The sequence below is a fragment of the Eucalyptus grandis genome, chromosome 2, assembly GCF_016545825.1.
Source record: "Eucalyptus grandis isolate ANBG69807.140 chromosome 2, ASM1654582v1, whole genome shotgun sequence".
NCBI lineage: Eukaryota > Viridiplantae > Streptophyta > Magnoliopsida > Myrtales > Myrtaceae > Eucalyptus > Eucalyptus grandis.
The window spans coordinates 52491856-52506726 of record NC_052613.1 but is presented as its reverse complement, the minus strand read 5'-3'; the positions used below and the strand labels follow the sequence as shown (position 1 = coordinate 52506726).

Sequence of the window (14871 nt, the reverse complement as noted above, 5' to 3'; positions counted from 1 at the left end):
TTTTCCGTTAAATGATATATTTAAATGGTGCTTTTCCACAATGATTTTGTCCTCTTATCGTTAATAAAAGTGTCTGCTCGGCTCGACATTTGCTTCCTTTCGGAGGAACACATGTTCGCAACGACCGAACTGTCGAGCAAGGTTTCGCCAGAGTCAATGGATCATGAGTTTCGACACCTTCCTTTTCTCGGACAGAAGATCATGAGGGGGGGAAGAACTCGCCAGGTTTGTCTAGCTGGGGACTGGTGGCGCGATGCGTGCCTCGACGAGATGATTGTGTGCTCTTCGGACGAGACCGTCTCGTGTGCATCGCCCGGCCGTAGCTTTGAGATTGTTTCCTCCGCTAATGGCAATCGACCCGATTTAGCATGTGAAGGGTTTTCTCGTGAAGGAAACAAAATCATCCTGAGTTGTCTGTACTGAGATTTGCACAACCCGACTTCGACACGGTATAAAGAGCAAGGGACTTCGAGCTTGATGCTGCCCGTTCTCCTTTACATGTGACGGGTTTCGACGGTTCGTTTAATGTTCTTCGACGGGTTAAGCTCAGATTGCTTTAACAGGTTTTTCGGTGCATGAGGACAGAGACATTGATCGGGACGTGTATATATTAATGTGTTGCGCTCGAAATTTCAATTTTTCTCTTGGCCGCTCTATTCAGGAGGCGGAATATCTTAACGGGTACACCAGAAGTTTAGTGCGACGAGAGATTGAGAGTGCTTTGACAATACGAAAGATGCAGTTGACATTTAAATTTCCTTTAGAAAATTAGTTTGAGCTATTATGGTTTATTTATCTCTTAACATATTGAATCTTGTAAAACTTGCATGATTGAGCAGTTTTCAGAACTAGAAAGCTTGAGACAATTAGCTGGGCAGAGAGAGCTCTTAGATTGCTCCATAAATTTTCCTTTTATTCTCTTTTCTTCTTCTTCGTTTTTTTAATCTTTCGTTAGGTGCATGAAGTTATTTTACACATTCTTGTTGGATGATCGACGTATAAAGGGCTCTACTACGCAACCAACTCCAGCTACACATGTTACTTATTGAATTGTGACTGAATAACTTGTTTTCTCCATCGATGGTGAAATTTACAGTAATAAGTATCTTTTTGAGGTATTTGGTGGCTCGGAAAGATACCCAAAACCCCCCGCTAAACTTATTTGTTCCTAGTGCAATTATGATGGTTTAATTTCATCAAGAGTGCTTGAGAACAATCATCCGAACAAGAATCATGTCGAATTGAATGTGCAGCATTTCATTTCCTTGGAGAATAAGTGGCCCTGGATTTGCCAATTATGTTCAATCGACAGAGATTGCTAAAGCATGTTTTGTCTGGTGGTAATGATATGTTCGACTTCGTGCTATTCCGGAATTTCGGGATTGCCAAGTACAATGTGTTGAATTCATAAAAATGCGTATCGTCTAGAGAGAGTCGATCGAGCTCCAAGAAATTTGGAAGACTTGTCTTTCTACCCATGACCCTTATCTTTGTAAGGACCGTACCCGTAATTTGTGAAGAAGAAGAAGTTATGAGAAAGAGTTTTAAATTTTATAACTAATATAATGATGTGTAAAGAATGGATTGCTTTCGGGAATGCGAAGCGAAATTGTCATAATACCAAAAGCAGGGGAGAGATGTTCATAGAAAAAGGGAGGATAGAAAAGGTGCGGACTCCATCAATTACTTGGCAAGTTTCTTGGTCGTTGGGATTGATTTTCTTCTTTTCTTTTATTATGTACAATTTTTCATTTTAATTATCCATACTGGCTTTTCATAAATTAGTCTCGTTGTCAAAAATTACCAAAAAGATGTAAACCTATTGTATTTGTACAAATTCGGTTTTAAACTTTTCAATTGCGTTAATTGAGTTTATACATTTTTACGGTTTGTCGATTGAGTTAATCCGAACAACAAAATTACTAACATGGATGCCAAGAGTGTCGCGTTAGATGACATATGCTGACTTAGACAATATATTTTAAAAAATCGAAATTTTTTAGTTTTTTCTTTTCTTTAATTTTTTTTGCTATCAAGTTTGAGGGCCTCATGGTCCTTGCCTATGAGTGATAAGGATTGGCAGGCACTCACCTATGGCCAGTGAGGGTTGGCAACCCTACTAGGTTTGGAAAGATAAAAAAAGGGAAAAGGAGAAAGAGTAAAAGGTATATAATGTAAAAATGTTTACAATTTTTCAAAATATTATAAAATTTGTCTTTCTCCATACCAACCATGCCACATAGAACAATTGGCTTGACTTTTGGCTAAAATTGAATGAATTGATTCAACTAGCAAAAAGTTAATAAATTTGAGATTCAATTAACATTGGAAAGGTTTAAAAAGGTTTAAAATTGTACTGACACAATTGAGATAAATTTAATTAATTTTCCATCTAGTGGCAGTCTAGTGGCAATTTAGAGTTGTTGGAGATATTATTGGGTTTATTTTTTTAAAAGTAAAGATGATATTTAAACAATGCATTAACCTTTATGAAATGGAATCCCCAAAATTCCTTATGGGATGAGATCTTGGCTCCACCGATACCTACATATGCATTCAAATCATCTTGTCCGAGTGAATTACTAAGTGTACAGCAACATCTCACGAGTTAGACGGATCTCGTGTTTATTTAAAATTTACTAAAAGGGTACGACGACGGTTATTCATGAAGCAAAGCATCAAAACATAAAAACATCCTTGATTTTCAAGGCGTGAAAAGATCGGTCGTTTAAATGCGGAATCGACCATATACCTTCACATTTTAAACCCAACTTCACAAGGGCTGGCTTATAGATATCGTCGGAGACATATCGGCCCGATCACAAAAGCGGGATCATTGTCATTCGAACGCGACATTACTTGTTTAGACATCTAAGTGCAATTCACCACATAACTATACGAGTCTCTTTTCTCTTTCCCCTAACCTCATATCATCATGATTATTGATTGACCAAAGTTACCATAGGTTAATTTTAAGAAGATAGGGAATAGACATGTAAATATATATTATATATTATATATAAAGGGGAGAGGGGGGCAGGCTCAGCATCCAAGAGAGACACCTCATCGCTTTAGAAAAACGTTTGTTAGACACACACAAGCACAATACAAAGACTTCACCTCCTCTCTCTCTCTCTCTCTCTCTCTCTTCTCTTCTCTTCTCTCTCTCACCATCGTCATCTTCCTCATCCCACACACATCCCCACACGAGCAAGAAAAGCTATCAATTATTCATCCCGAATTCAATCCCGTAAAAGGGCGATAAGAGAATTCCCAAAAACCTCTCCTCGCTGGATTTCCGGTCGATGCTGCTGCAATTCGCGGGGACGTGACTGATCCCCAGTCCTCTGTTTTTGTAATTTTTTCTTTTTTCTCTGTCGAGTTTCGAAAGGGGACCGCTTGAATTCCACTTGCAGCTGATGAGATTGCAAGACGTGGGCGTCTGACGATTCTCTGGAGATCGGTGGATGAATCGCTGTCGTAATCGCCGATCTTTGAACTGCTTCTGCTCTTTCTGTATGTGATGATTGGTACCTGCAAAATTCTCTTTTTCCCTTCTCTGTTTTGGCCGATTTGACTTCTGGGTTCTTTTGGCCTGCATGATCGAGTGTGCTTTTTCGTTTTCTTTGATCGGATTGATGATGTTGTGATGATTTGCTGATCTGGGTACGTAGAAAGATCGAATTTTTTTGGGTTCATCTGTTGATGCATCATCTGTGTTGAGGACTAAATCCTCTCGGTCTGGGTCCGATTTTCAGGATGCAGAGTTTGGTGAAACTTTTGGTGAAACTTTTTGTTTTGATGGCACTGAATTTTGTGTTTGCTGGGATTGAGTTGAGATTGCGTGCGAGGAGTTTCTGTTTTCCTCAGCTGACATGAGAATCTTTTCCTTTTTGGGTTGTTTAAGGCAATGGAATATCCTTAAAATGGAAGATTAGCATTCTTTCTTCCCAAGTTTTCATCTTTTGGTGTGCCAAAATTTCCTCCTGGCTTCTTTTTCGCCAGCACATGTTCAATGTTATGACACTGGAGTCGATTTTGCTTCATCAGCATTTTCTGCTTTTCTGCTTCCTCTTTATTGGATGTTTGTGGAATTTCTCCCCTGTCGACCAAGCATGATCTGCTCTTCATTTCGATCAGGTCATTCATGTGCTTCGTGGGTTGTGCAATTTGTTAAACTCTTTGTTTGCTTAGATGATTTTCCAAGTGTTTTTCTCTTTTTTCCTCATTTCCAATCCCTGCTGATTTGATGATGTCTTGCTGTATTAGTTTCAATTGTCTTGATTGTCGTTTGATCAGCCCCGTCATAGAAGTGGATATAGTATTTCCACTTATTTTATCTTGAACATTGATTTACTCTCATGATTTGAAGTTTTACGGTGACGTGCTCTGTTTGTAGGTCTCAGACTTGAAGGTTGTTGATACATATATCGAGGTAGCTTTTGTCACCGAAATTCTTTTGCGTATAAGTTTATCCTTCTTCTGGAAAATCTCTGTCAAGAAGGTGCTGACATATGCACATACCTTTTGAATGCTCTAGCATTTTGAAAATCTCGACGTCCACAAAGCTTGGCACTGCCTCATTTAGCGGTGCCCATGGATGCCACCACAAGTGAAAGCCAAGCTGTTCAGTACCATGACATTGCTGACCAGCCAGTCGCTGCAATCGTGGCATCTCCTATTCGTACATTTCAACGCCAAACGCGGCATTGCTCTGGCTCTGGAGAATTCCCATTGGCTGCTAGTCCTTCTATCGTTCTTCACGTCCTTACATCATGTAATTTCACTCCGCAAGATCTCGCCAAGTTAGAGGCAAGTCGTCCCAGTTCTCTTCATTTTTCATGCTGATGTGACTGAAGATGCTAGAATTGGTATTGCTGCTTGATAATTTTGTTGTACGTTTTGCAGGCGACCTGCTCCTTCTTCAGGCAACCCGCAAATTTCGATCCTGACCAAGAATTATCGGTGACAGAGATTGCTGCTTTGGACATGTGCCAGAAGAGAGCTATCTTTAAGCCGATGACGCCTGAAGAGCGCCAAGATTTAAAGCGAAAATGCGGGGGTTCCTGGAAACTAGTTCTTTATTTCTTGCTTGCCGGGGAAATATGTTGCAGGAGGGAGAAGTCGCAGGCAATAGCTGGGCCTGGTCATAGTATTGCTGTAACGTCTGAAGGAGCGGTGTACACATTCGGCTCAAACATCAATGGGCAATTGGGACATGGCACCACCGAAGAGGAATGGCGGCCTCGGCTAATCAGGTTAATGACTTAACAAGCACGTAGCTCTGCGAGAAAAATGAGAGAGAAATTGGGTGTGTGAAAAGTTAATGGAAGCTCATGTGTTACAGATCCCTTCAAGGCGTCCGAATAATCCAGGCAGCTGCAGGAGCAGGCAGGACAATGCTGATTAGCGACGCAGGTCAGGTTTATGCCTTTGGGAAGGACTCATTTGGCGAAGCGGAATGGGGGGGCCAAGGATCTAATCTTGTCACAACACCACGGCTAGTCGAATCGTTGAAAGGCATCTTCGTGGTTCAAGCTGCAATTGGAAATTTCTTCACGGCCGTGTTATCTAGAGAAGGCAGGGTTTACACATTCTGTTGGGGAAGTGATGGCAAGCTTGGACATCACACTGAGCCAAATGATGTGGAGCCCCGCCCTTTGTTGGGTGCTCTGGAGAATATACCAGTGGTGCAAATAGCCGCAGGATATTGCTACCTTCTTGCACTGGCGTTTGAGCCTAGTGGCATGTGAGTTTCCGTCCAATATTTTCTAGTTTCTATTGTGACCGATCAATAGAAATACTCCAACACTCCATCTTTGCAGCTCCTTCATGCCTTAAACCCTTCATTAGCATCTTAAATTTAGATGTAGCTCGCACTGAATGTGAACCATCTGCGTAGGGCATATGTGACCGTAATGAATATGCTTACATTTTTTTTTATTCTATCAGCAATGAAGCACTCTCCCACTCAGACCTTGTTCCCTCATCTCCTTTGATAGAGCTTTGTTTGACTTCAGATGCTAGATCCCTGATGGTACCAAATAGTGCCAGATCCCAATGTTTGCTGCCTCCAAGCTCTAGTGTGTCCATCGTTTTGTGATTTTTCCTTAACGATCTCTGAGCCATGGAACTTCATTGAACATTTCAGGTCAGTGTACTCTGTTGGGTGTGGCTTGGGCGGAAAGCTTGGACATGGGGCAAAGACTGACGAGAGGCACCCTCGCTTGATCGAACAATTCCGGCATTTGAAAGTTCAACCCATGGTGGTTGCAGCTGGAGCTTGGCATGCCGCTGTGGTCGGGCGGGATGGACGGGTCTGCACCTGGGGATGGGGTCGTTACGGTTGCTTGGGACATGGCGATGAAGAGTGCGAATTGGTCCCTAAGGTTGTGGAATCGCTGAACAATGTCAAAGCAGTTCATGTTGCAACGGGGGACTATACGACATTTGTGGTGTCCGAAGCAGGCGAAGTTTATTCCTTTGGCTGCGGAGAGTCTGCTAGCCTTGGACATGTTGCCATGGTCGATGGACAGGTCTGTCTCCTCTTCCCCTTCACCATATCTACTCTGTGTTTTTAGATGATTCCTTGTTATTTCTTTTCAGCTACACTTTCCTCTTGACTAAAATGCAATGGAAAGTGCCTGTTAATTAACATGCATTTGTGTTTTGGGCGGACATCCCTTTAACATTGATCATAAGGGTCGTTCTTGCAGGGAAATAGGCACACGAACGTCTTGAGCCCGGCACTCGTGACCTCGCTGAAGGAGGTCAACGAGAGGATTGTACAGATTAGTCTCACTAACTCTATTTACTGGAACGCCCACACGTTTGCGCTCACCGAATCAGGAAAGCTCTACGCATTTGGGGCAGGAGACAAGGGGCAGCTGGGCATAGGCCCCATCGCCAACCAGACGGAAAAGCAGACTCCGGAGGGGGTCGACGTAGACCTAAGTTAAGAAACCACCGAAACTGATTCCCGATGACATTCTTTCAGCACTATTGTGCATATGTTCTGTACATAGATTTTAGTCCTTAATTAGGTAGGATGGGGACTATGCAGATACTGACTTGATTTCATGGGGAAAAAAAAAATGGACTGATGTTTTAGGGACTCCAATTGTGAATAGTTGGATGCAGGACTCGTCCAGTTTCATTCAATGGATTTGATGAATTTGATTTAATTTCGAATCTTCATATGGCATCATCGAACCGACTGCTGGATTCACTGTGATACCGGTGTATACTTGAGAGGGCATCCCTTGAACATGTCGAAATGGTGCCCAACTTAATTGAGGAAGAAGGACCAGGGGTGTCCCTCGATGTGATCTGTAATTGGTCCATAGCTTCACGTGCGACTGTTCTAAACAGGAAAGCAACAATTCATCGTTCACAATGAATGGCCCCTCAAATTTATAATGACAAGGACCTTGGTGTACATAGTCTCTCTCCCTGTACGGACATCCAGAGCGGGGCAATCGATTTTCGATTTAGCCCGATCTTGTCTGGAAATTGGGAGTTAGACCAAAACGACCAGTCCTCACGCTTTTTGGAATTGAGAATCAAATCAAAACTCACGCTTTTTGGAATTGAGAATCAGACCAAAACGACCAATCAGACCAAAACGACCGGTCCTTGCTTTTTGGAATTGAGGATCAACCAATTAGAGCCCACTCCAGTTCCCGAACGGTACAATAAAATCAGTTGATTTACGTATAGTACCCTCTTGAATTCAAGGAAAGAGGAGAGAAGAGCAAGACCGATCAGCCCACTCTGGCTGATCCCCGAGCGATTCAATAAAATCAGTTGATTTACGAATAATACCCTCTTAGAATTAGGGAAAGAGGACAGAAGAGCAGGACACGTGAGAAGGGAATGGAAAGTATTTGGCATGAAAAATAAAAATAAAAAATCATCGATCCAATCTGGACGATTTGGTTCTCTCACAAAACTAAGGAAAACCAAATAATACCAATTCCAATTTATGAACCTAGAACAGGACCACCACTCCCAAATCGTCCAGAATCGACTGGTCTGATTAATCCTAGTGATTCCCAATTCAGTCGGTTCATGTTACTCCCCCTAATTAAAGAGGCAATATGCAAAGCTCTATGTTTTGCAGAAGCAGTCGACACAGCATCATTTTCATCGCGCTGTCCTTACGTCATATTAGATTGAACAGGCTCTTCCGATCTTCAAGAAATTCCATGCGGAATTTAAGACATATCGGGAAACGCTAGATTTCGACGTCGTTTCCACTTGTTCATCGATCATCGCTATGTAGGCCTTTTAAGTCCGATCGAGTTATAGAGTAATGCTCTCTGCAAGCCAAGAAGGGAAAGAAAGCAGACGGCAAAATCTTAAAAGTTACCCTCAATAATCCCCTCAACAAAACTTTCCACAATCTCCTGGTCTCCACGGCCACTTTCACTCTCCCCATTTTCCTTTTCTTCCCCAATGTCAAAGGAAACAGCATCCAGGGTCCTTTGCCAAGTATTGTCTCCAATACGCAGGTACAGGCCGGAATCATTACTAAAACTGGCAACTTCAACCTTCTTATATCTTAATCCGTGATGGCTTGTTACAAAAATGGTTCTTACCCCACCTCAAACAAATACTTTAGAGGGTCCAATCATTTCTAACAAAGGATCGACCAGAAAGGAAAGATGCATGGTGGCAGAATAATCCACTACTCCGGAATGGACCAAAACATACATATGTTCAATTAAACACAGTTGAAAATTTGCAAACCATCAGCAATCAACGACAAAAAGTGCAGTGTCCAGAATGACACTCCACACATCACGGCAAGCCAAAAACAATAAGCTCCGTCTTGGGAATGGTTGCACCTAATATCAGAAGTCGGATGGTGAAATGACATCGTCAATTTTCAGAATCATTTTGACCACTTGAGTTGCCAGCAAGATCTGCTGTTGCTTCCCAATCAAAGCCTCAAAGACATTTTGCTCGCACATGTCATTGGTTCCGACGTCATTGCAATCAATTCCACAGAATGGATTGTTCTCCTACATATCCACGTAGATTAAACATGAGTGTACAGAATAAAAATGCAGAAGCAGTAAAAGAAACAAAAAAAGGAAAAAAATAAAAAATAAAACCACCCCTTGTGTCCCATTACCTTAATTTGTTGAGATTTAACAGCAGATAATGTCTCAATAGGTTGTAGACCACTGTTCTCAGCTAGTGCCATGGGAATTGCATCCAAGGCATCCGCGAATCCTCTGATTGCATACTGTGAATACACAAAAAAGGGGAAAAAATTTCAATGGCAGTGATTGACGAAAATGAACATGGGTGGATGAAGTGAAAGAGAACGCACCTGTTCGACACCAGGATATCTATCTGCAGCTGCCTCAACGGCAATTGAGCATGAGATTTCAGCTGAACCACCACCATACACAATAGAATTATTGCGTATGAGATTCCTGGCCACACAAAGTGCATCATGGATGCTGCGCTTAGTCTCCTCTATCATCATCTTGTTACCTGATGCAAAGCATGTTCATAATTAGGCATTTACAGAGTCCCCTTCCAGTTTCTATTTCTTACCTCATTAAATAACATTACAACGTTCAGCGAAAAAGAACAATATAGCCATAAAAAATCACCACTAACCATTGCTAAAGATTAAAAGGAGGTTGTAGGATTCATATATATATCTGAACAATCGGACAAGAGAATACTATGTACCTCCTCGAATGAAAACGGTAACAGCCCTTGAATTTGCACAATGCTCAATGTACAGCATCCGATCCTTTGTAGTACCAAATGATTTTTCTCGCACCAGTCCAGCCTAAATAAACAATAGGATCAGTACAATTGGTTCAGAAAAAAAAGACAATAAGAGGGAAGTTAGTGCCCGCTTCCCATTCTAGCACTCACATAGAAAGGTCAATAAAAGTGCCTGCCTCCTGTTAAAGGTCAACTGGAATCAAACTAGTTCTCTACATCCTAAAGGGAAATGCAGGTGACAAGATTGTCCTTTCAACAGGATCAGCAGGAACACAATCTTTCCAGTAACCATCATTAGCATCAAATTATGTAGCACCTATCCACCAGTCCTCACATTCCTCTAAAATTTGAGTTTGTTGACCTCCAAGAGTCACCCAACAGTAATGATGAATATAAGTTGGACAGGAGTAGTAATGCGCACAAGCATAGATTTTTTCAGAAATTGAAAAGGCAGGAACAAAGATAGAAAAATACCTTTCCCAGCTTCTCTGGAGTCAACTCTTGGAATCTTGGCACAATTCTTCCGCCTACCAATACAAAAGCCACAAGATTATTAATGCAGCAGGACCCAAGGCAAGAGAAAAGTGACATCCATCTAGCAAAGGAGAAACATGACTAAAAAGTTGAACAATTGCAAACCTGTGGCTATGGCTATGAGCTCTAACTCCACACCTCCAACCCAGCGGACAGCAGGTAAGTTCCTATGCATTAAAAGGTGATTTGCTTCATCATCAAATCCCCACTGACAGATGACCAAGGTTGCACCCACATCCTAGATATCAGGAGAAACTAACGCATTAAGGCATTGTATAAAAGGTTCAAATTCAACTTTCTAAAAAAACTTAAATGAGCTAGAAGATCTGCATTTCAGATGATAAACCAAAAAGATAGATGCATCACATAAAAGGTTAACATCTGATATATCCAGTCAACTTACCCTGAACGTCAGCATAGATGATAGGACAGCCAATCAGTTGAATAAACCAGGAACAATCAGGGGTACATTTAAGAAAAAGAAGGACAGAATCACCTTGCACTTTTGAACCATGTCATCGAAATACTTCTGCTCTTGCACACGTAAAGTCTGAAACTTTTCAACTGTATCGATGTCCACCTTATGTTTCGTCTTCGGCTTAGGTGGCTCAAATGGACACGTCAGGATAGCAATCTTTGCATCTTCAATTCTCTTGGGCATCTGCGGGTGGCTCATGTCCTTGTCCAAAGTAATTCCATATATGAGCTCCGTGTCTTCAAGCTTCCCTCCCACTTTTCCTTCCACTTTTATCAAATCCAAGTTCACATCTCTTCTCTCTAAATCTGCTACCGCAAGAACTGCTTGAACTGCAATCTCAGCCAAATCCCGCTTGCAACGGTTAACGCTGCAAAGATGGACACAGTTAACAGGCAACATCATGTGAATATACAGAAAGAAAATGAGGAAAGGATGACAGTTAACCAGCAGAAAGAGAAGAGTAACATACATTTTTGAAGATAAAGTAGTCATGCAAGTTTGCACAAGAGACTCCGTGTTTGATAATCCAAACTCAAATTTCTGGGCAATACGTTCTAGATGTTCAAAAGCAATCCTAGAAGCCAATTCATATCCCTCTGCAATCCGAATCGGATGGATTCCACGGTCCAATAACTTCTCAGCCTGCTCAAGAAGTGCACCAGCCATGACAACAACACCAGTGGTGCCATCACCAATTTCATAATCTTGACTGCGAGATAGTTCAACCATCAGTTTTGCAATTTGGTTGTCAACATCCATCTGCTCTAAAATTGTTGCGCCATCATTTGCTGACAAGAAAAACAAAACACGGGTGAGTGAAGTTCAAAGCAACCAAACAAAGACAAGCAAATCACGTTCAACTTCCATAAGCTTAAGCCATCTCCACCTTAATCTCTCACGTCAACTTACGGTCATGGGACTAAACCCAGAAGAGCAATAAAAACCAATATGTGTGAGTTCCATGTGATTTAGATGTGTACATCCAAAAGCCATTCTTTTTTTTTTAAGATAATTTCTAACCGAGATTAGGACGCTAGAACAGTGACGAATCCCCTTTAAAGTTACGAGAAGACTGCCTAAATAAGGCGCTCACATACTAGGACCTATAAACATCTTCCAGCAGCAAAGCAAAACACTAGCAAAGCATACTTCCATAGAAGATCTCGAAAATAAACTACCTCGCCGCCAGAACACCGATCTTGAAAGCAAACTAGATTATCTATTATTCCATGCCCCGGTGCCACCAAACATAACTCGAGTTACTTTAAATTGCATTGACATAACCAACTTCCTTAGCAAACACAAATGCCAAAAAGATAGGGGCCAATTAGGACCCAGAATCTACACAGCCACAGAGAAACGTAAGCTCCAGGCGCAATACACAACGCGCACCAAGAGGGCTAAAACCCTGAAAACGGTGAAATAAAAGCTCATCAGCAACTCAAGTAGAGATTCCAGAACAGCAGCTCATCAGAGTCTTTCCATGATTAGGCAAAACACCGACGAGATCCGCAGATCCCCCTCCCATCGCCACTGGCGAACATCATACTTCTAATTTTGGGCAACTCACCCCGAGGTTTAACTCAGCACTCGGAGCACGCCATCTCGAGGAGAGAGCATCGCAAGCGAAACCTACTCCCACCGAGAGGCACGAAAACCGGCAAGAAACGCGAGGATCTAAACCCTAAGGAAACGCAAAGAAGGGAAGGGAAGGGGAGGAGGGGCGGCGAGAGCGCGGGGGGACTCACTGATGGTGACTTCGCCGTCGGGGCTCTGGAGCATCTTGTCCATGCCCTTGGGACCGAGCGAGGTGCGCAGGATGCGGGCGACGGCCTTGCCGGCGGCGATGTTGGTCTTCTGGGCGTCGAGGCCCCGGAGCCTCGTCTTCTGCTCCTGCTCCTTCAGTATTATGAAGGGCCGCCCGAACTCGTCGAACGCCAGCGCCATTTCTCCCCCCCTCGCTCCCTCCGCCGCCGCCGCTCACCGCCGACGACTCGGGTGCCGGAGCTCGCGAGCTCTCTCCGAGGATCGCGCTCGTCCCGGTGCTCGAGCGAAGGAGATGGAGATGGAGATGGAGATGGAGACGGAGGTCGAGAGGAGAGTGATGGAATCGGAAGAGTGTAGAAGTGGAGAGAGATGGAAGTGTCGCGCGCGGTGAAGAAGGGTTCAGCACTTCGTGGAGGTCTCTTTGAAGGCAAAGCCCTAGCGATGCGAGAGCGACCGGAACTCCATGGAAATGGCGATGGGCTTTGTGCTGGGTTGTTCCGTTTGGGCCGTTTCGAATTGAATGGGCCCTGAGGCTCCCTCTCTCCCCCGTTCCGTCCGTCCGTTTAACTTTTTTTCCCCCTCCACTTGAATCATTTTTAAGAAAATATATTATAAATCATTTATTTTTCATGAAACCAACAAAGTCCTATAATACTGGTATCCATAGAAAAACTTCATGCTTTCTGATAGATCATTTTTCCAGAAAAATATTTTCACCTTTTCAGATGATTTATTTTGCTAACTTTTTTTTTTGAATAATCATTTTTTTTTCAAGCCACACTTAAAGACACCAAATGCTTTCTCTGGGTTTCGAACACCTCACCTTTAGGGAATGATTAATGGAGCTCTTATTCAGCAGAGCCACCTTGGGCGATGGTTTTTAAACAGTCATTTTACTAACTTTAAGCATGCATTTTTTGTACAGTAAATGCTTTTTTCCATTGATTGATCATTTTGGACAAAACAAACATGTAAAAGTCCAAAAAATTAGTTTGTGCAAAAAAAAATCTCACTAAAACAAACACACCTCTCAAGCTTGTGAGTTTAGGTCTCGTTAATTGATGGAGATTCTCTCTCCCACGCGGCATTCCCATTGGTGTCCCAATTGAATCTCGACCATTGATGTATGTAAACAACATAGGCATTGATCATCAAGATGCAACAAGACACCCCTATGAGAGCCTAGTGAGATAGGAGGATCAATGCCTTGTTGCCCTATCGAACAAATATCGTGCTCTCGAATAAGAGTAGTTATCTAAACTAAAAGTGAGCATGATTCCAAGTTATAGGAAAGATGGATTGGTTCATGTTCCACTTTTGTAGGAATTGAGGCTAGGAATCAAAATCGGATTGATAACCTAAAGTAAAATCCCTAATTTTTCTCTCTAACGAAAACCTAAAGTGATGTTTATATCTTTATATATTGTAATTTCTTTTATATATTTAATGAGCGAATGTTTTATTTAATCTCTTCTGTTTTTTTTTTTTTTTTTTTAGATGTGGATTGTCTTGATGAGGAGATTATCATTGGTAAGTAGAGTTTACCGATTGAAGCAAAATGAATATATGCAGTAAGGCTTGTTAGTAATTATTTTAGTTTAGTTAATAGAAGTTTTTGAATTTAAAACTATTATTAAGTGATTAACTTTGATTATTGTTTCTTTTGATTTCGGGTGATTAGAATTTGGAACAATTTTTCATGGATGATCGAGAACTGAAGTTCTATATTTAGATTTCATGTCACGTGTTTTGAACATTTTATTTTAGATGTTCATCTTTTGTGAATTGTTTTTATTGATAAATGATAAACTTTCATTTTTATTGTTGTATTAACTTTTGTCTTGCTTCACTGAAAATGAATAAAAAAAAAAAATCCATTAGACCTTGGCATGGTAGCTTCAAGATTCAGAAAAACAAAATCTATATCAATAAATAAGGAATTTGAACTGCTCATCTCTAATATAAATATATTAGAAGATACAAGTGAAGAAGGAAACATTGCTTGGATTTGGAGCTATATAACCGCGACTCAATCTTGTGCAATCTCAATCGCTCCATTTTCAACCAACAATCAAGCTCACGCACAAGTGTAACAAGAGAAAATACCTAAATACACACTGTGATTAAGGATGCGTTTAGTTAAGTATTTGGAAAGCCCCTTTGGAAAATACAAATGTGTTTAACTTAAAAAGGGTTTTCGCCCCCATAAGGCGCGTATGGACTTAAAATTAGCCCAAATTAGAGACCATGCATGCGATCCCTATTGATTTTCCTCACAAACCGCACGCCAATCTCCGTATTGACCGCACGCTCGCCGCCCCACAGTCCTCCGTTCTAAA

General features: G+C 41.7%; 2 protein-coding genes across 3 annotated transcripts; one reads left to right on the top strand and one right to left on the bottom strand.

Moving 5' to 3' along the window:
* The first annotated feature begins 3045 nt into the window (after window positions 1–3045).
* LOC104433466 (ultraviolet-B receptor UVR8) lies at window positions 3046–7191 on the top strand. Of its 2 annotated transcripts, none has more exons than XM_010046219.3 (7): window positions 3046–3516; window positions 4400–4435; window positions 4541–4812; window positions 4909–5258; window positions 5348–5749; window positions 6152–6536; window positions 6717–7191. In XM_010046219.3, the coding sequence occupies exons 3-7, from the start codon at window positions 4597–4599 to the stop codon at window positions 6957–6959; spliced, it is 1596 nt and encodes a 531-aa protein (XP_010044521.1). In that variant the 5' UTR covers window positions 3046–3516; window positions 4400–4435; window positions 4541–4596; the 3' UTR covers window positions 6960–7191. The 2 variants fall into 2 exon arrangements, with proteins under 2 accessions (XP_010044521.1, XP_010044522.1); XM_010046220.3 differs by having other exon boundaries at window positions 3046–3530.
* Window positions 7192–8529: 1338 nt separating this feature from the next.
* LOC104433468 (T-complex protein 1 subunit epsilon) lies at window positions 8530–12936 on the bottom strand. Its single transcript, XM_010046221.3, has 9 exons — window positions 12514–12936; window positions 11235–11553; window positions 10784–11132; window positions 10393–10525; window positions 10228–10280; window positions 9712–9814; window positions 9341–9507; window positions 9140–9253; window positions 8530–9026 (listed from the first exon to the last, which is right to left on the bottom strand). The coding sequence occupies exons 1-9, from the start codon at window positions 12710–12712 to the stop codon at window positions 8856–8858; spliced, it is 1608 nt and encodes a 535-aa protein (XP_010044523.1). The 5' UTR covers window positions 12713–12936; the 3' UTR covers window positions 8530–8855.
* Window positions 12937–14871: the final 1935 nt, after the last annotated feature.

Coding starts and splice junctions, on each gene's coding strand:
- LOC104433466 (XM_010046219.3), top strand. CDS start 4,597: ATGGATGCCACCACAAGTGAAAGCCAAGCTGTTCAGTACCATGACATT. Junction 4,813..4,908: donor AAGATCTCGCCAAGTTAGAG/GCAAGTCGTCCC, acceptor TACGTTTTGCAG/GCGACCTGCTCCTTCTTCAG. Junction 5,259..5,347: donor TGGCGGCCTCGGCTAATCAG/GTTAATGACTTA, acceptor CATGTGTTACAG/ATCCCTTCAAGGCGTCCGAA.
- LOC104433468 (XM_010046221.3), bottom strand. CDS start 12,712: ATGGCGCTGGCGTTCGACGAGTTCGGGCGGCCCTTCATAATACTGAAG. Junction 9,815..10,227: donor CTCCAGAGAAGCTGGGAAAG/GTATTTTTCTAT, acceptor TTGTTTATTTAG/GCTGGACTGGTGCGAGAAAA. Junction 9,508..9,711: donor TACCGTTTTCATTCGAGGAG/GTACATAGTATT, acceptor GCTTTGCATCAG/GTAACAAGATGATGATAGAG.